This window comes from Lathamus discolor, chromosome 6 (assembly GCF_037157495.1).
Source record: "Lathamus discolor isolate bLatDis1 chromosome 6, bLatDis1.hap1, whole genome shotgun sequence".
Taxonomy (NCBI): Eukaryota; Metazoa; Chordata; class Aves; order Psittaciformes; family Psittacidae; genus Lathamus; species Lathamus discolor.
The window spans coordinates 38177869-38204030 of record NC_088889.1 but is presented as its reverse complement, the minus strand read 5'-3'; the positions used below and the strand labels follow the sequence as shown (position 1 = coordinate 38204030).

Here is a 26162-nt window from a genome sequence, read left to right as displayed (position 1 = left end):
CATTCCAACTACTGCCATGAGAGAGCTTTGTGTTCATTTTATTTTATTAATAAATAATACCCATTTCCAAAGCACTATAAAATAAATTAAAGTCTCTCTTATACAGAATCGTGCTGCGTTTGCAGACAAAAAAAAAGCACTTTAGTAACTGTGAATGGCTGTAAATTCTTATGTCAAGCACTGGCATAAGGTGCCGGCTTATGATGCAGTTCCTCGATGTGAAGACACTTCTTCAGGCTACAAGGGTGGGCATCCTGTCACGTTCTCCTGGCTGGTCTCTGCGGCTTAGGTCAGTACTTGGAGCAGAACTTCAGTGACTGCACTGGCTCAGAAACTTAGCTCCACACAGGGCACTGAGGTTGAACAACAGGGGGACCTGGCTCCTACCAACACCAGTGCCAGGTGGTTGCAGCTTACAGTCTGCTTTTTTTGATTAGGCTCTTTTTTTTCCAAAGAGGTGCCATGCCCGTGCCATCTTCCGCAGTCTAGCCAGGTTGGGCTTGGGCTGGAGGAAGGAAAATGAAGAAGCATTAAATCATAACCAAGTAAATAAGCTTCAATGCTTTCATACTCTTCACCCCAATAGAGTAATTTCCAAGGGTTTTTAATATCTAATTCAAAGTCCCACCTGACTTTCAAGAGAATTCAATTTCATAACTTATTATAGCACAGTAATAGCAAAAGGGAAGGAGTAGTGACTTTGTTTTTTTAATGTTGCTATTTTTTCTTTTTTTCCCCCCATTTCATAGCATCTTAAACTTCGGGGAAGTAGGTGTTTGTTTAATTAGCATCTTTCTTTGCCACTAGCAGAGTATCAGAATTTATGTTTTCCAAGTTTTACACTTAAAGCCTGCTAACACTAAGTATTTGCTTAAGATTGGTGGATGCCATTCAAGTCAATGTACTATTCAAATGCAGTATGGTAAGATCCTTGCTAAAGTATTTGCAGGACAGAGGTTTTATGTCCTGAAGTTTTATTTTATAGATAACAGCTGTATAAAATACTCAAGTAAGATAAAGTCAGCGGTGATGGTTTCAAACTGGCCCATTCTAGTTCCAACACATGCATACATGACATGCCTCTGCTAATCCGGAGTGTGGATTATCAGAGGTATATCTGTGTCCTGCGCAGTACCTGCTTGTCCTGCTGTAGATGTTCTGTGTCTGCAAGAGGCATCATGGAAGGTCTTCCATGAGCACACTGGAACGGAAGCTGGCAAGATGATAAAGCTTCAATAAGCCTGCAGCTCTCCTCCAAAGTCAAATGCTCATTGAACTTGATAGCACCTGAAAAAAAGATACAAATTCTTGCAGGTGCTGCCAAAGAGGATGCAAACATCCCAGCAGCCTTCCGTCCACACTGTGCTCTTCACAGAAAACAAGGCAGCTCCCAAAGATTACCTGAGAGGCTGCAGTATGGCAGACTTCTGGCTTAGCAAAATTAACCAGCCTGCTGTGTAAGTATCAGCTTGCTATGGCCTAAACTTTCACCTAACCCAAGCCTGATGGATGGTAAGATTTTTTGGTTTTAATTGTGTGTGTGTTATGGCTAAAGACACAACCAGTTCACAAATTAAGAAGTATGAAACCAAGACGATGGCTAACATCAGTTCCATAGGTTTTACTGGTTCTATGGGCCAGCCACTGACAGGCATCAATTCCAAGACCGGATGCTAGCCCTGCCAATAAATCCTTTCTTACAAGTGAGCAATTAATGGCATCCAGAGGAAATCCAAACAGAACATTAGAGTCATTTCAGACGGTTTTGCAATCTTTAGCTTTCACTGACACACAAGGCCTTTCAGCCACGGGACTTTCTTAGATAAAAATATTAATATATTTCATATTTTATATATTACCTGCCATTTCTAGGATGCAGTGAAAATAGATGCTTTTGGATTATGTTTACCCCTTCAGCATAATCTTGTTAATACTTTATATGGCACAGGAACTGCCACAAGAAGCTAGAGCTACTGCAGTCTACACCTGTAAGAAGTGCTCACTTCCAGGTACTGGAAAGGCATAGTCCCTTAGAAGATGTAAATTCTTACTGCACTCCTTCCAAAAATATTTTAAAGATCCCAGGCACACTTAAACTAGTACTTTTGATACTTATATGAAGTAAAAAATGATTTTTGGGGTAGAGTGTCTAAGTCTTCTTTCCTGCTTGCTTTCAAGCAGATTCCAACACCTCCCCTTGCCCCTTCACAGAGCTGTTATTGGAATGGTTCAGAGCTCACATGGATGAGTGTATCTGTCTCAGAACTTTATTCTATCTGTGTTTCATGTGAGGGCTGGAAATCACGTTAGGCTCATACACGGATAAATCAAAGCAGTACTGCTTGTCCCTCACAGTGCTGACCATAACATTATCTCTTCATCACTATGTAGACACCCCTACACAGTCTGTAATCCTGGAATTCCTGCAAACACATTTGAAACCACTTCCCCAGGGAAGACGTTGTGTAGAGAAAAAAAGGGTTAAAAGAAATAAAAGAGAAGAAAAGTATAGTTTCCCTACCGTGACAGGCCTGGGAAGCTAACACCTTCAGAAACGTCAGAGGCAGTGTCCCTTGTGTTCTTCCTCCTGTGCTCTGCACTAGCTAAAAGTAGTAAGGGAACATCATCTTACTTTCCGTTTAATATAAGAAAAAGGAAGAACTGTAACACAAAGGAAACTAAAATTGAGGAAAAGCTAGTAGATTCCATCTCTCTCATTTGAGTCTTAACACACTTGGTCCCTTTGGTTCATGCAGTAAACTTTGCATTATTATAGTCAACTTGAAAAGAGAATGGCAACTCACCTCAACCTGCTCTTGAATAAGCTCCTGGAAAGAAAAAAGTAGTATCATCAGTTGCTATTTCTCTCTTTCATTGCCCATACCCTGCTTTGTCCTAATCTGTGTGTAATTTACTGTGTAGCTGCCAGAACCAGGAAAAAATATGCTGTTGAGAGTACACTGACGACAGTGTGAAAGATCTAGGTGCAAGTCCTGACCTCTCACAAGTATCTTACCAGACTTTGCACTAATCACTTGGTTCCTCTCTGCACAAGTTTCCTATCTGTAGAATGGGTATAATGGAACTCTTATGCAATGAATTTGTTATCTCTGAATAGCTGCACTTTCTCCTTTGGATAACAGTCTATGTGGAGCTAATTTCTGGTGTCTAAAATGCAATGAATTCATAATCAATCATGAATATGTCCTACTAGTCCTAATTAAAATAAAACAGACTGCAGAACAGATCTGCCAAAATGCTCACAAGATCTTGAGGCATCAGCTAAGAATGAACGCTCTTGAGGCACAGACCTGATCCCCTCCTCTACCACTTTTAGTGCTCTTGGCTCCCAAATCACACCAAAAGAATGAATTTTGAGTTCTTCCCAATTGTAACAAGGAAAAGAAAATGTCATCTGATGAAGCATCTTCTTTTGTTTCTTCTTTTCATATTAAAAGAGATGTATGGCAAGACTAGCCTGGCTCACAATGGCTCAGCCTGGTGGCTGGTTATGGTACTCCAGAAACAATTTTTAAGCAATTCTTGAAGCAGTTATGATTGTGGAGAACTGTTTGCAGTGGAAACTGCAAGTAATCAGTTCAGCAATTTCTTTCTCCAACTTCAGAACATCTGGAACAGAGCTTTTAGAAAGCTGCATTGTGAATGTAGAGATTTCAGGAAAACAACTTTAAACCCTAACAAACAGCATTTCTGTATCAGCGATATTAATCATTACACTGTTCATTCAAGCATTCATGAGCTGTAAATTGTTGAAACATCTGTACTACATACTCTTTTTCTTAGCTTCTCCACTAGTCCAATTCTGGAACAGCTTCCTATTGCTTCTTTAGAGTTCAGGGATTTCAGTTGAAAGACTGTTTAGCTACTTAAAAGGGATGGCACCCACATTTGACAAGGGACTTCAGCCATTGTCTCCCTCATAACAGAGATACTCTAATACCCTGGGCCATTAATACAGAACAAGACCCAGTAACACAATTATTTCACTCGTATCAGCAACTGACCTCTACAATGCTTTTAGTGACAGGCTGTCTTTTCCGTCGTAATTCATTGGCTTCTCTTTCTATAAAACACAGTGGCACTTTCCTTACTAGAATCAAAGACCTGTTGGTCTCAGGAAATGATAATTCAAGACCCAAGTCCTCCAAATTTTTGTAGCAGCATCTGAGGGAAAAAACAAATCAGGAAAGAGAAATCAACCACCGTAGCTCTGTCTCCATGGCATACATAAGTATTTCTGTAGTCCACATACATGTTTTTTCTTGTAACAGTTTCTAATCTCAAAATCCATGCATCATGAGGTTCTAGTAATTCTGCCCTTTTAGCCTACATGCAGCCACATTTTTTCACTCCAGTCAACTGAAATATTTCATATTCCACAACCACAAGATCTAAAATTTCCTGTGTTATGTGAAGAGAAACTCTATGTTTAAATCTATAAATCTATCTTTTCTAAAGATGCACGAGGGGTCTGGTTCAATGCACAAACATTCTAGACACTGAAATTACACAGCAAAAGGATTCCTTTAAGTCTAACCTAAAAATTTGTGATTTCAACTGACACCAATAACAAACTCTTATATCAATTCAATAACAAATACTTACAATGAAAAAAAATATAGTAAGAAATTTATGATGGTTTAATGAACTTTACATCCCATTAAGCAAAGAGAACCCAGGAAAGAATGACCTTTACTTAACCTGACATGTCATCCTGTGGATGGAAAAATACACACAAAAACAGGACTTCACTGTCAGATGAGAACTTGCCTCCAAAATGAAAACAACTGTAATAGTACATAGTTTATTAACTCAGGGAATAGTCACTTAAATTGAAGGTGCTGAAGGTTAATTTCAGAGAACAGATTTGTTGAAGTGTAGCTAATCTACACTTACTAAAGTCAGTCATGAGAATAATACAATGATTAGCCTCCATATGGAGATGACTTGTGCAATTCCACCCCAAATAAGAAGAAATGTAGAGCCTTCAGCAAGAGCAGAGAAAGGCAGAAAAATCCCATCATGGTGAAATGACAGAATCCAAGCAGCCATTCGAGTCAAACAGGCTTTTTTCTCTTTTCTTTTTACGGGGTTAAAGAAAGGAAGTTCAAGAGAGTCACCAGAACAATGCATTACTACAGTGCTTAGCAGACAAATAACAGAAGCAAAGCTGCAGGTGAACCAGAGGTTCAGCTGACCTATTAAACAGCAAGTATAGCTCAAAAGAAAGGTCTTTTAGGGAAGTTAATTTATCTCATTACATCCAACTTTACCACAGAATACAATCATGCTCTGCTAGCACACAGTAACAATCTAGCACACAATAACAGAATTCCTATTTTTACACAGTACTTCATAACTTTTTAGTAAGGATAATCTCACGGAGTGATTGCAAAGAGATGAGCTGCCAATAACCACTGACAAATTGAAGAGCAGCACACTAAAAGCACCAGTAAGGCAGCATCAGTATATGGGAGCACCAGTAACCCTCTTGCATCACCTTGGGTGATAACTGAAAATCACAAGCAGCATCCACTGTGATGCATAATTTAAGCAGTGTCCTTAAAACAAATCCATGCCTCTCATTTCCTTTATAGTACTGACTTTTGTAGTATGTTTGTGATTTAGCTGATGAAGAAAACTAGCTCACAGAAACTATTTGGTCTTTCAAATAAAGACCTCTTAAAAGTAGCTAGAAATGCAAATGCAAAAAGTTGTCATGGATAGAGAAGATTTTTGTTGTCATGGATAGAGAGATTTGTCATGACACTACAGAAGAAAAGGTATGCTGGCAACAGATGGTCAGTGTTCAACATGACATGAGTCCTGATCTGTATCTTCATTATTGTTTATTAATGATGTGGAAAAGAAGAGACATGGTCAAGCAGAAAATTACTTAGGTCAGCTGAGACTAAAGCCAACGTTGAACTCAATCAGAACTTAAGTAGAAAAATGCTGAAGTAAATCAGTAGAACAAATGAAAAAGCTGTAATGAAAAACAGACAGAAAAACTGAATTCACTGCTCCCAAAGACAAATAAATGTAAACTATTAGGAATAATTTAATTTCTTTGTATATTTTGTTGGCTTCTACATAAACAGCAATAATAGTTATAATTAAAAGACGACAACTCTTTAATTGTCATGACCATTCAATAAGCAAGCAGTTCATGCAAGCAGCAGTAACCAAAAAAGCAGTCAAAATATCAGGTGTTGATATTATAGACAGAAAATACGGGCACAACTGCAAAGCTCTGGTGCAAATCAATGGGAAGCCCTCACTTGGTATACTGAATTAAATTTTGGCCATCCAGTCTCAAGCATAGATATCAGAAATGAGACATTCAAAGATGAGTGCAAAAATAATTTATGGACAAGAGGCATTACAAATATTGTGATGTTAGCAAGAACATCATTAAGAGGTGGGAACAACAAAGGCATTCAAATATTACTATGAACAGCAATATGTACATTCTTGTATTTTTCCCTAGGGCAGGTGGAACATAGTGGTGCTTCACACTTTCCTTTGGAATTTCTGGTATTGGTCACTCTCACACAAATACACCAAATGGATACAGAAGTGATACTGTTATGATTGGAATACACCCAAAAAAGGCTTTACACAAACAAGTATATCCCTATAACAGGCAACAATCTTAACAAGGAGTGACTTCACAGCTGCTGAGTTTGCCACAGGAGTAACAAGAGCAGGTTTAGAATAATGAAGTAGTCCTTTGAACATTAAGATGGAGCCTCACCTGAAAATGAAGAATAATGCAAGGGAAAAAAACCTCACAAATGCACGTGGCAGATGAGACAGGGATTTGGGGAAAAAAGTTTGATTAGCATCCAATAAGTCTGCGATAATCCAACAACAAACTGTATCTAAACTCTTTCAGTACAAAAGTATCTTAACAGTTGCTAGGTCACCATCCTGAAACATTTGGGAAACAGTGTTCATTAGTTACTCTTGGCAGGTACCTAGGATTAAGGAATGCCTTTTTGAAGGATTCACAATACAAACTTTCCATAGCCCATCCTTCTTTTCTCAAACAGTGCCTGTTAAATCACTGACTAGATTGTCACTATGGGCACTGCATTCCAGCGCACACTCCCAAGTCCTGAGCCCCAGACAGCAGCATCTACTGGAGACAGCTTTGGCCCTCTTCTGGCCCACATGTGAAGGTTTCCTTTCCCAGGGAAACCACAGCATATTGAGGTACAGAAATGGCACACCACATGGTTTTGTCATGAGATGTTGTAACAATGTGCCTGAGAAGCACATCTATTTTCCCCAGCACAGATATAGCTAACTGGTCTCAGCTCAGGAAAGAGTCAACAGATTCTTTCCTGAGCTTTATGTTAATTCAGCAATATATAGAGATCTTCCTGGTCAAGAGACGATCCCCAAAAGTTTAGAGCCACTGGCTATTACTAACCGTAGAACTCTTCTTTGCTCTTCTGTAACTTTGATCTCCAAAGGGGGAGAGATGGAGGAAGACAGTAATTTCTTCTTGCCACATGCTGCAGCTTCCTTCTCATAGGAATCTGTGAATGAATCGTTTAGAAGTATCCCCTCTTAGAATATTTACCCAGGCATTACCCTTAATGACCCTACGGTTTGGCAGTAATCCCTGTTTGGATTAAAAAGTGACCACAGAATGCCTTCTCCTGAAACTTGCGGAGGACTGGGAATGTCATAAACTAGACATCTAGTCTCTGGGGAAGGGCTGGTTAATGCCACTTTGTTTTTTCCCACCAGTTCCAAAAAAGAGTGACCCTAAATAGCAAAAAACCTACTGATATATTTAGTCCAACTCACAGAGAACAATTTTTTCCACAGAAAAGTCTGATACAAATGGCATTAAGATACTATTCATTAAGCACTTCTCCCTTCAGTCTTTAACTTTTTTTCAGTACCTGACCAAAAGGAGCAGAGTTCTGGGAACCCTCTCTGCATGAACTGTGTAGTGTTTGTTGATGAAAGAGAAGGTCAATGATTTTTAAGTACTTGATGGATGACTATTGTGCTTTTTAACACTGAAACCAATGGCTAATGAGCTCACAGAGAAGACTATTATCCCTTTGCAAACAGTTTCAGATTGTGGAAATTTTAGGCTTTGAGCACAGTATTCAGCTAAAAAGGAACCCAATGAACTATGCTCTTTACTCTGCATACCACGTCTTATTCTTCACAGCATAACCACATAATCTTATTGATGTTGCTCTATTTCCTCTTCATTGTTTTTCCTATCAGTCTTCCTGCTCTTTCATTACGTCAGGATTATTTTAGTTTGATCGTTCTGTGGGTAAGAACGGTATCTTCTAATTCTGGAAACACTGTAACAATTCTCAGCTGCCAATACTATGACTGCTACAGATACTGAATGTCTGCATTCTCCTAGGGATCAGGATAAAGATGACAAATGAATATCCCATTGGTTCCATATATTCCAGATGGCTCATATGGACTTTCCTGTGCACTGATTATCTTTTTTTTCCTAAGACGATCTGAATCCTCACCTGCAATAAGCTGCTCCAAGCGGATCCGTTCATGAGCTGCATGTTGGTCCACCAAAATCAAGAGGTTTCCATCTAAAAATGTATCACAACAGATGAGAAACAGGCACCTTCGTACCAGACAACTGCACAGGTCAGGAAGAGTAACTGCTCCCTAGAGGCCACGTTTAGAAGATAACTATCAGCCAGTTTTCCAGAAATAAAGTGAGGAGGAAGCTATGTTGGCAGAACATAAAGTCACTCACTACAGAACAGAAATGTAGTGATCCAAACTGGCATTTAAATTAAGGTAATAAGATTGAGTCAGGAACTCTTGTCTATTGACATGTTCATCTAACTTCAGAATGAGACCTGAGGTTGCCCACAAATGGGTCTGTTTAATACAATCTTTAAAAATGTTACAAAACCTACTGGTTTTGAATGCCTTTTTTGTACAGCTTCAGTAAGCTTCAACAATGCGTATGTCCAGATAGATACTGTGAGCAGTCTGAAAGATATCCATGATTTAGGTACAATCTATTTTTATAACACTAATCTGAAGGCACTCGGAACATTCAACAATGTCCAAAATAAAGATAAAGAAGATCCAGGAAATTTCAAATGAAGACTAACATTTTCTCTACTCATAATATCATCCCAAGGCAAGAAGAAATAGAAACAAGGACAGGGCTCTCTCTGCAGTCTAACTGTGCTTGATAGGAACTTCATGTTGCTCACCATTCTCACCTGCCTCTTTATCCATTTCATTCCTAGTGTTGATTAAACAAGCGATAAATTTATTGTCCACTTGCTGAAGAACCTGTAAGATACTCAGAAAAATCATTACCCAGTGGTAAACTATTTTTTAAATGAAGGTAAACAAAAGAAGACGACAATCAAAATGGATGAAGTGCAACGAAGAGCTAATAGGATGAGGAGGAGAGTGGAAACCACAGCTTTTGTAATCACAAAGGCTTAAAGGATTTGGCCTAGCAAAACTGAGACTGTGAAGGTATGTAATTATTCTTTATAAACAGTGGGGGGAAAATATGGAAAGGACAGTAATTATTTAAGTTAAAAGACAATACTGGCAGACAGTCAAATGACCATAAACTGGTCATGAAACAGTTTAGTCTGGAGCTAAGAGAAAGCTTCAAAATATTCAATAAAATAATTCTGGATTATTATTTTTTTTTCCCCCGAAGAGAATCATAAAGGAAAGCACTCTAATCATTCTAAGGTAGAGCTGGAAATTCACAGAACAGATGAAGTGGTCATGTAGAAGCCTCCTTGAGTTGGGAGTTAAAGCCATGCAAAACAACTCTGAGTATCTGATTTGCTGGTATCACCAAAAGAGAATGTAAACAACCTTTTTAACCTGATATGTCTTGAAGGACTTGGACTAATCACCTGTAAGAGCCAGGAAGCATTTTTCAACCTTCCTCATTTTCTGATGTAGAATTTGCCCCTGTGACTTGATTACTCCTTCCCCTCAAGCACCAGAAATAAACCAGAGCTACAGGGTATACTGAGCAGGGATGCACAATGCTTTCAGTATCTTATTGCTAGATTTAAATCAATAGATGTGGGAGGAGTTTCTCCTCAAGTCACATAGTTAGAGCTCACTCTGAATTCTCTGTCTCACTGTGCACTGTTCACCTTCTAGGTAAAAATGAATAGATGATCCTATTTCTTTGCAGGGATGGAAGATGCTAATGATTCTTTTTATTCTTTTCCTGTATCATGATGCAACAGTTTTTGCTTTTGATCTTTTGAGAGATTCTCAAAATTGCTATAGGGTATTGGAGGCAGTATTTAGCTTCTTCAGTGAAGGGAAGTGGTAATTTCTTCTAGCTTTAACTTCTTAAAAACATACAAAGGAAAACATTACACAAAGTAAAGTTAATCACAGAACCACTCAGTAAGTTTTAAAAACCAGTTCTTATGAGTGCACAGAAAAATGGTACCTTCTATTTTCTAGCTTTCCTCTTCTGTCTTTGTGAGACATAACCTGTTTACTGTAATAACGTTAATTATTCCTATTATTCTTGCACACACAACATAAGTAAGGGAATCATTTAGATCCTTGTTCACCCTGGTGATCAACATTACCATACCCCACATAGTCAGAACCTGCAATCTCAAGGTCAGCAGCCTGACTCCAAGAGAATAATGCTGACTGGGCCTGCAGGCCTTCTGTCATTGGGATGGAAGATGGGAAGAATCCACTTCAGCATTTCTATCCAGGCAAACCATCAAAGAATGTAAGTTGAAGCTATACATTTACATCAGCTTTTAAGCTAACACTTAAAACATTTTATAAAGAAGCACTTAAAACGGTTAAACTTGACAGTCTGATGCCATTTTTAAGAACCACTTTTGAGGGCAGACATAAATCTTATAGTAGAATTTTAAGTCTTTCCATGAAATCTGGGATTTGCTTCTGAAATCACTCTGCTGAAGAATAAAATTTCTAAGGTCAATAAAAGTGGAGGACACAGAAGACAGATTTCAGGAGAATACAAACTATACAAATGCCTACATTAAATATAGAAAACTGCCCACTGAAATATCATTTAGTTAATATTGTTTCTAAGCAGCGGTAACAGGGCTGCCTCTTGATCTGATTCAACCATACAGTCACGGAATTTTAGAGTCACTTGCAGATAGCAAGTGATCAACCATGAGATGATACTAAGATCTGATATGACACGTGTCTGCTATTTTCACACAGCAACCAAAATTGCCATTTGTGCTTGTGAAAATTAAGGATACTATTTCCCTGGATACCTCTTTCCAACCAGTCAGAAACATTACTAAATCGCATCTCCTGAGTGGGAATTTGCAGGTGAAAAGTAGCAGTAGATCATATTGTACCTGCATTGAATGAACCATCTCTTTGGTGAAACGATAAGGATATAAGATGTTGTGAAGTTTCACAGCCAGATTGTCAGCCTGACTGCTGGTCACATCAATGGCTATCTGTAAAAACAGAATTATGGATCAAGCAAGCTATAAAGGATTTTGTAAAACCCCCAGACAAACACAAAATACCCCAAACAAACCAGCTTTAAGAAAAAATGGAAATAACTGAATTTTGACAAACCAAGCTTCCACAAGAACAGCACTAGCTAAAGATAACATTCAGCAATCCCTGTTTCCATTTTCACATACCTTCCCACCTGGATATTACCTACTAACTTCAATGCATCCAGCTGATTTCAAGTACTTATCACAAAAGCTGAAGTTAATTCTCAGCTTACATGGGGTCTCAATGGATTGCACTACAAAGATGTATTACCCTGAAATGAGTCAGAGTACACGTCACAGCAACAACTGAACAGAATGGCTCCTTTTCAGAAACTCACCAGCAGGTGGTTTGCTACTCCATCCCTATTGTTTGCAGGTGGACATGGTTACATACGTATGTTTACACACACACAACATGATGATTGAAGATAATGCTGCCTCATGACAACAAAGGAAGTTTTTGTAAAAGCTCAAACATTGTGTCCCTCTCACATGCTATAATCCTGCCAAGCTATAAAAACAACTACAGTAAAATGCACTTTTAAGACTCATTGCATCCCAGATGAGAAAGCTCTGTCCACAAAGACGACAGACACTATATTGCAATTTTGCCATCCAAAAACTTTTAAGATTATTATCTCTGTAGAGGGAAAGACAGCTTACAATAATGTTTTGCGTTTGAAATGACATAAGGCAAAAGATTAGGCTCGTATCTGCTTCTCTGACTTTGAATAAACCAGAACAATGACTTACATATGAACAGTCTATAAAAATATAACAAGAAAGTCTACAGTCTAAGATATCACTGAATTACTTATATGCAACAATTACAATATCTGCAATTTTGATCCCCATGTCAGAATATAACACAAGGCTAAAATAATTGCTATTTTAGCATGAGATGCAAGCTAACACTTACCTCTGGGCAGGGAACAAAAACAGGATTATCCCATTCTGAAAGCAATGACTGGAGAGACTCCCCTTCAGTATCTAGGAAAGACCACACAGATAACACAGAGACTGTCCATCAACAGAAGGTGCAAAGGTGCATTGGGTACCTTTACCTCACACAAGTTGGTACGGGGCTTTTTTCTTCATAAAAAGGATTGAATGTACAAATAAATAATGGAAGTCTGTTTTAACTAGGAAAGACACTGCAGCTTTCTGACTCCTAAACATGCTACAGCACAATTCAACAGGCCCTGGAAATGGATGGGGGGGTGTGCAGCGAAGGGAAAGAAAGACCTGTTTAGCTACCCACTTCCTCTGGACAAAGCCACATACCAAAAAGATGATTTCATCCTTTCCACCACAAAAAAAAAAAAGGTGAGGATTGAAGCTATTTTTCACATTCCGAGGTTGGAACGAGTACAAAGAGGGGAGTAGGCAATTATTCTTCAAACTGCTGACATAATTCAACAAAGAACTGGGTATTTCATCCTGTAAATAAGTATCCCCTAACCTGCTTTCAACCCTAAAAGATTTTTTTCCCAGTTCTAGATTTGAGATGACTCACACGGTCCCATTGTTAACAGACCTTGAGTAATTCTGGGTTCCTGTTGGGACATCTGGGAGAATTCTTTGATTTGTTTGCACCACAGAACACCATGTCCTGGAAAACTGGCCCTACCTCTCAGATCCCGGCTTGCTAGAGTCTTCTCTTTTCGAGGTCTAGGAAGGAAGGGTAGCACAATCTCACTTCTAAACGGATGGCACCTGAACTGAATGCCTAAACACAATATAAATTAATGCTGCAGATTCAACAGCACGCAAAATTACAAAAAGCCGTACAATTGTTACATTCTCGTAAATGAGCATGTGTTCAGCCCTGCACAAATTAGAGAATCCCACAGATTTTGCAATCTAACCTTTAGGAAGAACAGCACATATGTAAAAAGTTGAGAATTATCGGACACACCTGCATCAGGAAATGTATTTTTAAATGTTACTGTGCCTTCTGCAGGACTGTCCTTAAAATTTCCTGCTGCTTTAAACATGTAACTATTATTTCCAGAATTAGTGCAATCAGAAGTGTTATCCCCAAAGAAAGAGGAGGCCTATAGGAGTCTGTCAGATATCAAAATACTCTTGAATTCTCTCTGTTAAGGAGTGGTAAAACTGTCAGTCTATCACTGATACTTTATACAGTTATCAGGATCTTGTAAAACTGAAAATTACAAGTCAGTGAGACCACATGAGACACCAGTGTTAGCCTAACAGTGTGTTCCTACCCACCCAGAAATGATTTAATGATATTACAAACTTGCACTGTTATCAAGATTATTAAGCAAAGTGGCTCAGATTTCCAGCACAGTGGTAAACATTTCACCCTTCCTTTGGTACAATTCAGACTTCTATTCTTTGTGAAATAATAATGAATCAATAAAGTTCCTTTCTACTGAGAAATTAAGGGTGTGCATTCAGGAAAAGCGGCAGAGTGATAAGGCCAAAGAAAACCAGCTGCGTGCTGATAAGCTCACTGTAAAAAGGCTCTGTGAGATCCTAGACCAGTCTGTAGGCTGTTGACTCTCGGCTCTATTCCAGTAAGGACCAATGATGGTGTACCCTGGGGACCAAGAATCCTTTCCAGAATCCAAACGGGCAGCCCAGCATGGGGAGAGTAACTCAGCATCACACCGTCACAAACCCCAGAACAGAAGTGAAGATGGCCTGATATGGATCCTAGCAAACTGGCAAATTGAAGAATGCTGCTACATTCAGACTTCAACAGACCTTTGATATTGTCATGGATAGGTATTCTCTCACAAGTTCACAGAAACAGCTATTGTCTATATGAATAGAAGTCCAGTATTTTATACATGTAATAGAGTCATCTCCCTGCTTCTTGTTGCAGGGAAGATCCTTGTTCAGGACATACATTGTTCATAAAGCTAGGATTCTCTTGTCCAAAGGCCACTGAGAATTTGAAGCTGGCAGAGATGTTATTAATGCAATTTTTTCTGACATGTAACGTCAGAAAAAGTGCTGAGGATAATAATGTACCTACTTTATACATGCAAACCACATACAATTACCATATTTGTGTATCCATTTTCACTTGCTCCAATTAGATCATTAAAACATACTACTGTAATGATACATCAGTCAATAATGTAACAAAGGTAACTATAAATGCAAACACAACTGGCGTAACAATGAAGACCAAGTGGAACTGGGATGTTAGCCTACTACAAATGAATAGCATTAGATTATTCAAAAAGGCATCTGATGGTGAAATGAAGCTTGGTAAGTTTTCCTCTAGCAATCATTTTAACCAGTACAAAGGTGCCTGAGTCTACCCTTCAAAATCTAGCATTTCTGTTGAGTACATGGCAAAAGATGGCAGATGGCCATTACCGACATGTAAAAGAGGATATGCATTATTCGTATCTCCTTCCACCTGTCACCAACAAACGTAATTTCCCTAAACTTGTGTATGAGATGCTCTTATTAATAAATCATGGAGCTGTGAAATTCTAAGTCAATACCATAGGGTTACTGATACTTCTTTAAAAAGCAAAATGAAAGCATACAATAGCAAGTGCAGAAATTATCCCTCTGCTAGGCCTTAACAGCAGGCCAAAACAGTGCTCAACTTCAAGAGACATGAATGCTGTGTGAGGACATAATTATGTTTATTCCTATGGCTATAAAAGAATGAACATAATTTGCTTGAAAACATGTGAAAGAACATGGTTGTTGAACTTTGAAAATTTAAGATCTATAGGGTCTAGCCACAGTTCAAACACCTTGTGTGAAGGTTCGGAGGTCCAACCTTCAACCTAAGAAAATTAAAAAAGCTGCATGTATCTCACCAAAGAATAACACCATTGGTGGAGTTAAGAAAGAGTGGCACCATTGATACAATGGGGAGTAACACCAATGATAAGGCTAAGAAAGAATATTGCCATTGGACATGCAACACAATATACATCTTCAAAGACTACAGACTACACATCATCTGAAGCTGTAAGGGTATGTGAGGTATTCTCTTCATAAAAATGAAGGCACTATCCAAACTATTTTGTACAGAAAGTCAAGCTCCACATCTCAGTGTTTTGGCTCTCTAGTAAATAGCACTATGGGCAACTGAAATTGGTAACCCACAGAAATTAAAAGTGTTAGACAAGGAGCATATATTTGCACCTGCAAGTAGTTTTACCTAATAGAAACAGAGATGGTCTTCACCTTGTAACAAATCTACTTCAATGGAACACAATAAATATTAAGAATTATTGGCATAAATTCTTGTAATTAAAAGGGAATAGCTTAACAACTGAAACACCTACTGCACCAGGAAGTGTCAGACAAAAATGGAACAAAACACAATCATCATCTATCATGACTGATTAGGCAAATATGTCACAGGAGAACCATCTAGAAAGAAGTCCAAACTGCTTTTTCAAAACAAATTATGCAGTAGAAAATATAGTCTACATTTGGAATGACTGCATCTTCGCTCACTACAGATGGAATGAAGAACAATTTAGAACACAGATGCATATATATGGAAGGAAAAATTATCAAAGACACGTTTCTGCTGAGCCAGACCAGGAAGGCACAGAAATCCAAACCTGACAAATATCAATGAGGGCTCATGGACACCACAAACCTGAAAAAAACACTACAGTGTAGTGTCCTCTCAGCCCTGGAAAGTTCCACCATTGAACCACCAATGATGCTGTACCACAGCTCCTACAAAGCCAAGTATGAAGGAACAGCCTTCTGCAGAAAGGAGCCTACACATTCTCAACAAAGAGTTAGATTTCTGTTCATTTTCAAGGGTTGTTTTAACTTTGGCACGCTGGTTGAAAAAAGATCATTTTAACATGGGGCTCTCTGCAACAACAGATTCTTAGGAAAATAACATAGTCCTTAGTTAGGACAAAATGGTTAAAACCACAATATTTTTCCGGTAGGCTTACTTTGAGGTATGTTTCTCACTTTCCATATGACACTTACATGTAACTGTGATGATCCTAAATGTCATTATGCCTGGTGGAAACTTGGCAGCTGTCTGCTAATTGACAAGTTGCTGACATTTCTTTTTACTGTTTTATTAAAAAATACATTTAATATCTTAAAGGTTAACGTTCTGCTGTCTCCATAGTTTCCAACATTTTCCTGTTTTCCATACAGCTGTTACATGTAAGGCAGTGGCTATAAACTGTCAGGTTTATAGCCAGCAAGATACTTTATGCACCTTTCATAACACAAACGGTTTTCCTCATCCCACTTTTACACCAACCACCACCCCTCTTACCGCTCTCTGAAACAACATTCACAGCCATTGTTGTTATATCTTGAATGCAGGCAGCTTGAAATCCTGCCATAGGAGGAGTGCTGTAGGTGCTCAGTCCAGTTGTTTTATTGATGTAAATCGTCTTACCCGATGAAACATCAAAATCTTGCAGCCAGTCAGAACAACACACATCATTCCTGGGATCCTCTGTGCTTGTGTTGTATGCAGAGAATTCCAAGTTACTTAGGAAGGTTGTGTGGGGAGCCTCAGTATCTTTCAAATTTTGTTCGGAGGGTCCATCTAACGTACTTTTATCTTTACAGATGACATCAGTACAATCCTTTTTAGCAGGTAATGATAAAATACTGCTTGAAGAGACTGTGTACTCCTCTTCTATGCTGCTGAGCGGTGATGCACTGACAGTATTTTTCACGGACTCCAGTCTTGTACCGTCCGATTGCCAGCACGCATCCCCCTTAGAAACGCTGTAATTACAGTCCTTCATTCTCTCCACTGAGGACTCGTATGTTTGACAAGCATTATATGAAAAATCATTATTTGAAGGTCCAGGAACAAAAGAGTAGTCATCTTTTCTACTTGAATCTCTTGGGAATTGTTCACTAAGTTGTTCTAATTCCTTGGGGTCACCTTTCATTCTGGACAGTTTAGATGACAATGATCCTGGAGATCTTTTACAACTTGCGTGGTTGTTACCAACCTGACAGTAATCAGACAATATCAAAGGACTCTGACAAAGGGCTTGTCTGTCCTCTGAAGTTGCTCCACTGCAGAATAAAGTATATCCTAAAGAAACAACCTCACTACTAGTATCAGAATCTGTGTCTTCCACAACTGGAGTTTCACAAGTGCTCACGTTACCATGATGGTCATTATCATTCCTTGAAAAGTCACAATTAGCTTGTGAATTAAAAACCGGGAGATCAAATTCACTCTGCTGTGACAATGGTTTTGGTAGCGTACACTTGTCTCTCCCATAGTATCTCCTGAACTTTTCCAATGAACCTAGCTGTGTGGACAAGCTCAGCTTCACAGAGGGCTGAGATCTTGGCACAGCTATTTGTCTTCTATTGCTTTTTATAACTTTATTGTGAGGAATACCTGAAGAAGTTGCCAGTGGCAGTTCTGAAATGTCTGATGTCTCATAATGCATTTTACTGGTGGCAATAGACACAGCTGCTTCCTTACTCACCTCTTCTGACAAAGTGTTTTTCTGTAACCACTCACTACCATCAGCTATGCATACATCCCTGGTGTAAAGAGGTGTATATTCTCTATTTGTATTACTGGAAACACCCTTAGAATTTAAAGACTGCAAATTTACTTTGTGGCCAAACACATCCTTGGCACTGACAGGGCCAGGTCTATGTTGCATGTTTAATGCAAGACTTATTTCTGCTCGTTCACATTCATGTGGGGGCTCTTTTTGTGTAACACATGTTATCAGGCCTGTAGAGCACAATTTTAATGGTACTGAACTAACAGCCCGTCTTCCAGCATCATCTGTCAAGTCAGCTGTTTCCCTGTCTTCTCTGCTTGCATTGCAGAGCCTCAGCAGTGAATTTCCAGAGACAGTTTCAGATCCCACTGCTGCTTCAGTAGAGTCTCCTCTCTCAGACGACGAGTGAGTAACATTATTATTTAAGGTACAGACTTTATTGCTTTTCTGCACTACTTTGCCTTGCTGGCTTCCCATGTCTTTTATGTAATTCTCTGCACAATGCTGCAGGTCATCACAACTGTCTATTTTTCTTATTTCTGACCTGGCCCCTTCACTGAAAGAGGAACAAAGATTTCCTGAAGGATTCAGATGAGCATCAGGCGCTTTCTGGGAACTGCTAGTGTCTTTTGGCTCCTGCTCCGAGATATCTGATATAAGGAAATTAGAAGCTGTGTCATCTTTGCTGGGCAGTGGAATCTCTGCTTTATTGTTTCTGCATGGATCAGATGGTTCATCAATCTTCTGATGTGGGGTGATTTCAGTTTCCTGTAGATTTTTATTTGACTCTATAAGACTTGAAGATTTTTGTTCAGTAACAGATTTCCTTTTGACATCTTTTGATTGCAAGTTACACATTTCATAGGAATTCACAATTTCATCACATGCTTTCTTAAAACTGTCCTGGATGCTCTTCTCATCAGGGAGTGAGGGCTTCAGAACTGGGGCATTACACAAACTAAAGTCATTATCTTCATTAAATTCTCTGATGTCCTCACTACATGGTTCAATAAATAAATGTTCTCGTTTCAAAAATATTTTCACTCCTTCCTCTATACAAGTTAGAACAACATCCCAGTTTTGGAACTCAATTAGAGTCTTTGCAGGTTCCAGACACACATCATAGTCACTGTACGCACAGGTCACATTGAGAACAAAGATCCCATACAATTCTGGGCCACAACGGTGGCAACTAGGACTAGCCTGTCTGCTTAAAGGGGCACTTTTTGCCTTGCAAACGACACTTTCTTTTCTTAATAAAAAATCAATTAGTTTATGGAGTCTTGTCTTTAAAACAAGCCTTCTATTCACATATAAGAACTGCATATTCTTGTTGTAATGCCCTTCAGTACTGATATAACCATTTATCTCAAATCCCCCAGACTTATGATTTATTTCTCGTAACTTCTGGGATCTGCCAAGTCCATAAATTTGACAAAACCGTGAGTACACATCTCTTGTCTTAGGGAGCTGAAGCACCATAGAACAAGAAACGTCGTTCCTCAAAGACAGTGAAATAGAGGGATGCATCAGTGAAATAGCCTCTACTTTCTGCCTCACTCTCTCAAACTCCAACACAGGATCCATACACTTCTTCCTTACTGGTAACTGATGGAAGAGATTACACACAGTGACTGTAGTTCCACCGCTTGGTCTGCTCAATTCAGCTTCGCAGACTTCCAGTGCTTGCCCATTGTGAAAGAGCTTCACAAATGTTTTTGCTGTCCCGCTGCTCTTAGATGAAACTTCCACTACGCCGGCCACATTGGCTATGCTTGCCACAGCCTCCCCTCTGAAGCCGTAGAACTTCAGCTTCTCCAAGTCTCCCACCGATTTGCATTTGCTGGTGAAGTACCGCTTTCCCATTGCATTTAAGTCCTCTCTCCCCATCCCAGAGCCGTTGTCCACCACCTGGACCTTAAAAGCTTCCAAATCCACCCTTATAGCTACGCATGTTGCTTTGGCATCAATGCTATTGAGGACAAGCTCCTCAACACACTGCCCCAGTGAGCTGACAGTCATTCCAGAGCGCAGCCTGGCTCGCACATCTTCCACCAAACATTCGATCATGACATCGGATGAGGAACTGAAGAAACTGCAGAGAGCTCACTCTTCCATGCTCCTTAGAACAGCAACCTGCGTGGGGAAAAAAGCAAAATAAAAGAAATGCAAGCCTGAAAAAAACTTTAATTTATTGCACTGCCCTCATAAATACACCTTTCTCCGTTTCCCTGCTATTTTCAGGCTTTTTTGATTACTACTTTCCTGTTTAGGCTTTGACCACATACTGCTGGTGCCTTCAGACTCAGTGGCCCGCATGCTGTGCCTATGCCCCTTACTAACAACATATTTGATTCTCAAACTTAACATACCCAAACTCCAACCATCATGAGGCAAAACTCAAAGAACCCGCAAGCAAAAGGCTTCTGCTTCCATTTGTATCAAAGACGCAGAGTAAGCGTCACCAAGAACCGGGCAGAAAGCTGCCTTCCTCCCTCGTGTACCTCAGCGCCCACAACGCCTCATGTTAAGGAGGCCAAGGAGCACCTGCCGCAACTTGTCTAACAAAGCAACAAACCGCGCTTGGGAAGGGGTGCGGGACACTGAGCCAGCCGTTCGGGAGAACGGGAACCTGCTGTCTCCCAGCCCTTGATGCCTACCGGTCTCCTGGCGGTACCCGAGGGGCACGCCACCCTCCCCCGCACCCCTCACGCAGAGCTCCCCACGCAGCTCCGTGAGGGCTGCAGGCCCTCTCCGGGGCCCTGGCGCTCCGCCTGCGGCAGCACCCAGGGATTCCCCGGCCCCGGGGCCGGAGCAGGGCAGCGACCCCCGCGCCCCGGCCCGCAGCCTCCCGCCCCGCGCTCACCCCCTCAGCTCCCGCGAGCCTGAGGCGGGGCGGCCCCATCACGGGCCGCCGGGCTCCCGCAACGGCGAGAAACGGCAACGGCGAGAGGGCGCATGCGCGGCCGCGGCGCCCTGGCCGCGCAATGCATGCTGGGAGATGTAGTTGCCGGGCCCCACCGTGGCCGCGGGGAGAGAAGGGGCGCCGTCCACCCACGCCCCTTACAGCGGCGGCTCGTGACACCGGGCGGTCCCGCGACGGCGGGTACTGCCAACGGGATGCCGATCCAAGGCCCGCGACCCACGCAGCCCGCACGTTCCACACAAGAAACATGCTCGAAGCAGCTTTATTCTAAAGGATTAAACTCTGGAACAAAGGGAATTATCCCTAAGGCATTCGGAGCACGAAATAACATCTTCAGCGATTCCCATGCTGTCCTTCACGCGACCGCGACGCTGCACAGACAGAAGGAGAGGCTGTGCCCCGAGGCAGCCCGTTCGGCAAAGGCAGCCCACTCTCCTCCACCTGCCAAAGCGTTGCGAATGGCTGAGAGTTAGACTGAGAGCACAACAAACCAATACATTAGAAATACAATACAATAAAAGTTCTCCAGGGATTAAAATTGCCTGACTAAGTACAGGTGTTGTGAGAGCAGCTCATGGTCCAGATTTCGCTTCTTCCTGGGCAAAGCTATTTCACGATCTGGAAGTCACTGTGCTCCAGCGCCCCAAGCTTCTTCTCGTTCCTGAACTCTGCTCGGCTGATGCGGGACTGGGGACTTCCCGTCTTCCTGAGCCATTCCTGCAGCTCCCGCACCCTGGCAGCTGGGCCCTGAACTTGCCCTTGCACAGTGCCATGGCTGGTATTTTGGACCCAACCAACAAGCCCGAGCCTCTTAGCCTCCCCCTGAGAAAACAACGCAGAGCAAAACGAGGTTAATCCACACTGTGAGGAAGTGACAGGACGTTCACCTGCAGGAGCTGACGCTACAGACGCAGACCCCTGGAGAGCTTCCTACAGCTCAGGCTGCAGGGAGGGAAGCAGCAGAGCATTCAGTCAACTCCTCGCGATATTATTCCACGTTAAAAGCCGGGGCTGAAACACACTTTTCAGCCGTGCTTCCGTAACGCAGCACAGGCTACCAGCAGCGCTGACAGGCCCCGAGCCCCAAGCCCTCCTTCCCCCACCCCAGGAGCAGCCGGGGCCCGCGCTGTGGCCACGGCCAGGCCCTGACAGAGGAGCGCACTTGCACCCCGGCTGGCAGGCACAGGCAGGAGCGGGGCCCGGGACCGCACCACGCACCTGGGTGTACTTGCGGAAGAAAACGCCCTGCACCTTGCCGGACACCTCGTAGTCCACGGAGAGCAAGCCCTCGCCCTCCGCCATGGCGACACCGCCGCCGACAAGCCTCGCCTCCTTCCGCGGCAGCCGCAACTGCCGCAAGCCCTACTGCGCCGGCGCGGCCGGCATTGGGGGCGGGGCCGGCACTGGGGGCGCGGCCGGCATTGGGGGCGTGGCCTCGCTCTCCCCTGGGACCAATAAAGAGCCAGGGCCGGTCCCTCATTAACCTCCTCATGAATAATGCACACCCGCTCGCCCCGCCCCCCTCGCCCGGCAGCCGCCCTTGCTCGCCATCGAGGCGGGGCTCTCCGGAGAACAGAGTGGGAGGGGCTCGGCGCCGAGAGCCCGCCCGCCAGCCGGAGCGGCGCAGGAGCGCGCCCGCGTGCCTGTCGCTAGGCAACCGCTGCCCCCTGCGTGCGGGCAGGACGCGGGCGCGCCGGGTCCCTGCGGCGCTGTCGGGCCTGTAAGCGGGAGAGGTGGCAGCGCCGGCGGCCCCGCGGAGCGCTCAGCCCCGCAGGTAAACGCTCGCCCCGCGGTGTGTGAGGGCACCTCATGCACCTCGGGGGAGGGGGCAGAACGAGCCACGGGGAGCCCGTGCTGAGCTTTACCGGAGCCACACGGGCACCGCTGCAGGGCCGGACCTGAAGGGGGGCGCTATGGGAAATACCTCTGGGGAGCGCTGCCAGCTCTCTGCCGGCACAGCGGGCTCCAGCGGCCACCAGGGTAAGGCAGGGCTCACACGGCAAGGAGAACAGCATCATACGTTATTTCTGGCTGCATGAGCGACTGGGACTGGCAGCATGGGAGATTGCTGGATGGAAGTGGTGTAAGGATGCACGGAATGCAGAAGAGTTACAAACCTTTGCGAACATTTATCATAGCCCCCCACTGTAGCCTCCGGGTATAGACTGTCGGGGGGAAAAAGTGTCCATTCTTGGAGAAGATAGATAGTCTGTAATGACTTTGCTTCTAACCTCAGACTCCTTCCCAGGCACTGAATGGCTGCGTTTCCACCAGTGGATTCTGCAATGGGAGCGACTAAGCTTGCTCCCATTTCCCAGCTGGAACACCAGAAGAGCCACTTTCAGCATAAACCCGTACCTGGCAAAGAGGAAGGTTTAAAGGATCTCTGTGCCCGCAAGAGCCAAAGACAATCGTATTCTCTTGCCCCAGAAAACAGTCGGTACACATCCAGGCACAGAGATCCCTGTTCAGGCGGACTGCAGAACACCAGCCAGACCAGGACTCCACCATCTAGATCAGTAGCCAGGCGGAAAGAAGGAGTGGACCGTGCATACCCACTGAAACCAATTGTTCACCAGCAGGATAGGAGTGTTCCAGTGGTCAACAGAGCACGGTTTGGAAGTGGCCCATACACAGAAGAAGCTGCAAACAGCAGCCCTAGCTCAATGAGCAAAGGGAGGTATCAGCCAGCTGCAGTGCTCTCTCCTTGTCCAGCTGAACCTAAACAGTCAGCCTCCCCATACAGGGGGCAGCTGTCCCGCATCCAAAAGCTGGAGGCAGAAGGACGGAAGCTGGAAAAGGACATCCAAAAGCAGAAGGCCCTCCTCAGAGAGAAGCTGGAGAGAACAATAGAGTCGCTTAGGAGGATTCAAAGAGAGAAAGAACTTGATGAGACGGCGAAGAGAAGGTACCCAGAAGCGGAGAGGACCCATAAGCAAATGACTGCAAAGTACCCTGAAGAGAAAACCTTCAGAGGTGCAGTCAGGCCAGACGATGGGGTCCTGCATGGGGCGCAGTCTGCAGAGGCTGTTATCCTCAAGCCTGCTACCACCCTCTGCCCCCAGGAGCTGGCTACGGGGAAACACAAGGAGAGGCTGGTAGCCAGCAACAGCAAAATTCAAGGCCACATACCAATGGAGGATTTAGCCTCTTCTTCAAAGCCAGCCCCAAAATGTGGCTCTTCTCCCTCTGCCATCTCAGAGCAAGTTTCTGGTAATCATCCACCCACAAAGGTGCTACGCATGGAGCCTAGCAGTGCTGTGGAGCAGGGGAAGCTTGGACAGTGCAGCATCTGTGGACGTAACTTCCTCTGCACCAGGCTTGAGAAGCACATAAGTATCTGCAGCAAAATCCAAGGCTCCAGGAGGAAAGTGTTTGACTCCAGCAAGGCCAGAGCTAAGGGCACAGACCTGGAAAAGTATCAGCAGCTGAAGGACTCGAAGGGGCCCGAGGTAACATGCAGTCCTTTTGCCTCCCTTGATCCACACCTACTGCTCAAGTTCCTTCTGCTTCAGTATCTGACGAGACGCAAGCGCCTTCACGTGTACAAAAGGCTAAGGGATACAATGCAGTTATTGAAATGTGCTTGCCAAATGGATAAATAAATCCATTTTAAATCTAACAGATAGGGTGCTGGGGTCCTAACTCACTTGTCTCTGTAATGCATCATGGGTGTACTCCTGGCGAAAGCTCATTCCTTGCTATGGTCAGGATGCAGACTGGGTCTGCCACAGTAAAGCTCTGAGGCATGCAAGGAACTGACTGAAAACCCAGGTAGTAACACAAGCTGTGAAAAGTAAGGCAATGGAAACATGCATTTGTTTCTGCAAAGCAGCTGCAGCAACCCCTTCTGATTCCTTGGCCCTGTTGCTTGTTTTCCTGGCTATACTCAAGCTCTTTCCAAGTATTGATGCCTCTATCGGTATTTCCTTCAAATCCTCCTTGGCGAGGGTCTTTTTGTTCTCCGCTGTGCGACTCAGCTTCCCAGGAAGTGTTTTACATCAACGGGGAATGCCCAGGGATGGGTGACCTGGGTTGGGCCCCGAATGTAAGATTGGGAATGGAGGCCCTTGGTGGTGGAAGTTGCTCTGACTGCCTTTCTCTTCTGCAGAGCAAGCCACCCAGAAAGTATGCCTGGAAACAGAAGCATGCAGCTCTCATCCAGACCATGCATAAGGCCTGTGAGGTGCCACAAGTCCTCGGCAAGAGGGAGAAGATGTCTGAAGTCCCCTCACTGCCTCCCATCAAAACCCCAGCTCATGTTTCCCTGCCCCGACTGTAGATGCTGATTTGATCCAATTGTCTACTTATAACTCGTCATTCTGCTTTTACTGTATTAAACTAGTTCTGCTGTGGAAAAGTTGTTTCCAAACGGTCGCAAGAGTAGTTTGTTTATTCTTTAAGCAGGACTGCTTTGTATGAGAAAGTTGCAACAGGAACCAAACCTGGAACAAGAAAAACCCCATCAGCTCCTTTAGCAAGTCCTTCAGTCATGCAGCAGCAGCAGCTCATGAGACCCTAGAAAAGATCGAACGCTACTAAACTGGACTAGCCAGAAGCTGAGCACGAAGAAACACTCCAGCCTTCAGTGGGGGGACCCGACTCTTGAAAACAGTTGGAGAGCTTCTGTCCTATAAATACGTGCCCTTAGCACACCCTAGAAAAGCGGGAAGGTCCCAGAAAGGGTCAGTGCTGCCCTGTGCCAGCCAGGTACAAGTGTACAAACCAAGAGAGCAGTACAACCCAGCTCAGCACAGATACTTATCTACCCTGCCCCTTTGCCATCATGGTTAGTGTTCCTTGGCACTACTCAGCCTATGCTGTTCACACCAGCTCAGCTTCCTCTTCTGTTACTGCAGTACAATCCCCCTCTCGTAGACATGCTGCATTTTCGGTCCAAATCGCTGGTGAATTTTAAGTCTTTAGCCCAGCTTTGCCTCTCAAGACATTTCAATACTTACTAAAAGCCCAATAAAAACTGAGGAGTGACAGGCATCAAGTACAGGAACAGTGGGTTGAGCAGGCGTCAGGCACGTTCTCCCTTCTGTAGGCCTTAATGCTTACTAGAAGCTGTTGGAGAGAACAGGTACTTTTTCCCTTTGAAGCTCTCTCTTCCTCTTACTTATTTCCCACTTGGCACTTACACTGTTGAAATAAGCACACGCACAAGAACTCCCTGATGTCACTAGGAGGAGATGCTGCAGCAAG

The 26162-nt window shown here is 43.1% G+C and overlaps 3 protein-coding genes across 6 annotated transcripts; 1 reads left to right on the top strand and 2 right to left on the bottom strand.

The window, feature by feature from the left end:
* Positions 1-22: 22 nt before the first annotated feature.
* MLH3 (mutL homolog 3) lies at positions 23-20980 on the bottom strand. 3 transcript variants are annotated; one of them, XM_065686096.1, is made up of 13 exons: positions 20895-20980; positions 16813-20164; positions 13180-13278; positions 12469-12539; positions 11397-11501; positions 9267-9339; positions 8544-8615; positions 7460-7568; positions 4026-4185; positions 2805-2828; positions 2522-2603; positions 1136-1287; positions 23-505 (listed from the first exon to the last, which is right to left on the bottom strand). In XM_065686096.1, the coding sequence occupies exons 2-13, from the start codon at positions 20096-20098 to the stop codon at positions 434-436; spliced, it is 4305 nt and encodes a 1434-aa protein (XP_065542168.1). In that variant the 5' UTR covers positions 20099-20164; positions 20895-20980; the 3' UTR covers positions 23-433. The 3 variants fall into 3 exon arrangements, with proteins under 3 accessions (XP_065542168.1, XP_065542170.1, XP_065542169.1); XM_065686098.1 differs by lacking the exon at positions 1136-1287; XM_065686097.1 differs by lacking the exon at positions 13180-13278.
* A 220-nt stretch (positions 20981-21200) lies between these two features.
* On the bottom strand, positions 21201-22324 carry ACYP1 (acylphosphatase 1). The gene is made up of 2 exons (XM_065685138.1): positions 22173-22324; positions 21201-21776 (listed from the first exon to the last, which is right to left on the bottom strand). The coding sequence occupies exons 1-2, from the start codon at positions 22254-22256 to the stop codon at positions 21561-21563; spliced, it is 300 nt and encodes a 99-aa protein (XP_065541210.1). The 5' UTR covers positions 22257-22324; the 3' UTR covers positions 21201-21560.
* A 289-nt stretch (positions 22325-22613) lies between these two features.
* On the top strand, positions 22614-25267 carry ZC2HC1C (zinc finger C2HC-type containing 1C). Of its 2 annotated transcripts, none has more exons than XM_065685137.1 (3): positions 22614-22728; positions 23203-24406; positions 25066-25267. In XM_065685137.1, the coding sequence occupies exons 2-3, from the start codon at positions 23210-23212 to the stop codon at positions 25234-25236; spliced, it is 1368 nt and encodes a 455-aa protein (XP_065541209.1). In that variant the 5' UTR covers positions 22614-22728; positions 23203-23209; the 3' UTR covers positions 25237-25267. The 2 variants fall into 2 exon arrangements, with proteins under 2 accessions (XP_065541209.1, XP_065541208.1); XM_065685136.1 differs by having other exon boundaries at positions 23191-24406.
* Positions 25268-26162: the final 895 nt, after the last annotated feature.

Bases quoted from the DNA above. Each gene is read 5' to 3' on its own strand.
- ZC2HC1C (XM_065685137.1), top strand. From the start codon at position 23,210: ATGGCTGCGTTTCCACCAGTGGATTCTGCAATGGGAGCGACTAAGCTT. The intron at 24,407-25,065 runs GTAACATGCAGT...TCTCTTCTGCAG, and splicing joins AGGACTCGAAGGGGCCCGAG to AGCAAGCCACCCAGAAAGTA.
- MLH3 (XM_065686096.1), bottom strand. From the start codon at position 20,098: ATGATCGAATGTTTGGTGGAAGATGTGCGAGCCAGGCTGCGCTCTGGA. The intron at 13,279-16,812 runs GTAAGAGGGGTG...TATTGTGTTTAG, and splicing joins GAATGTTGTTTCAGAGAGCG to GCATTCAGTTCAGGTGCCAT. The intron at 4,186-7,459 runs GTTAGTAATAGC...TTTTTCCCTCAG, and splicing joins GAGCAAAGAAGAGTTCTACG to ATGCTGCTACAAAAATTTGG.
- ACYP1 (XM_065685138.1), bottom strand. From the start codon at position 22,256: ATGGCGGAGGGCGAGGGCTTGCTCTCCGTGGACTACGAGGTGTCCGGC. The intron at 21,777-22,172 runs GTGCGTGGTGCG...TTGTTTTCTCAG, and splicing joins TCTTCCGCAAGTACACCCAG to GGGGAGGCTAAGAGGCTCGG.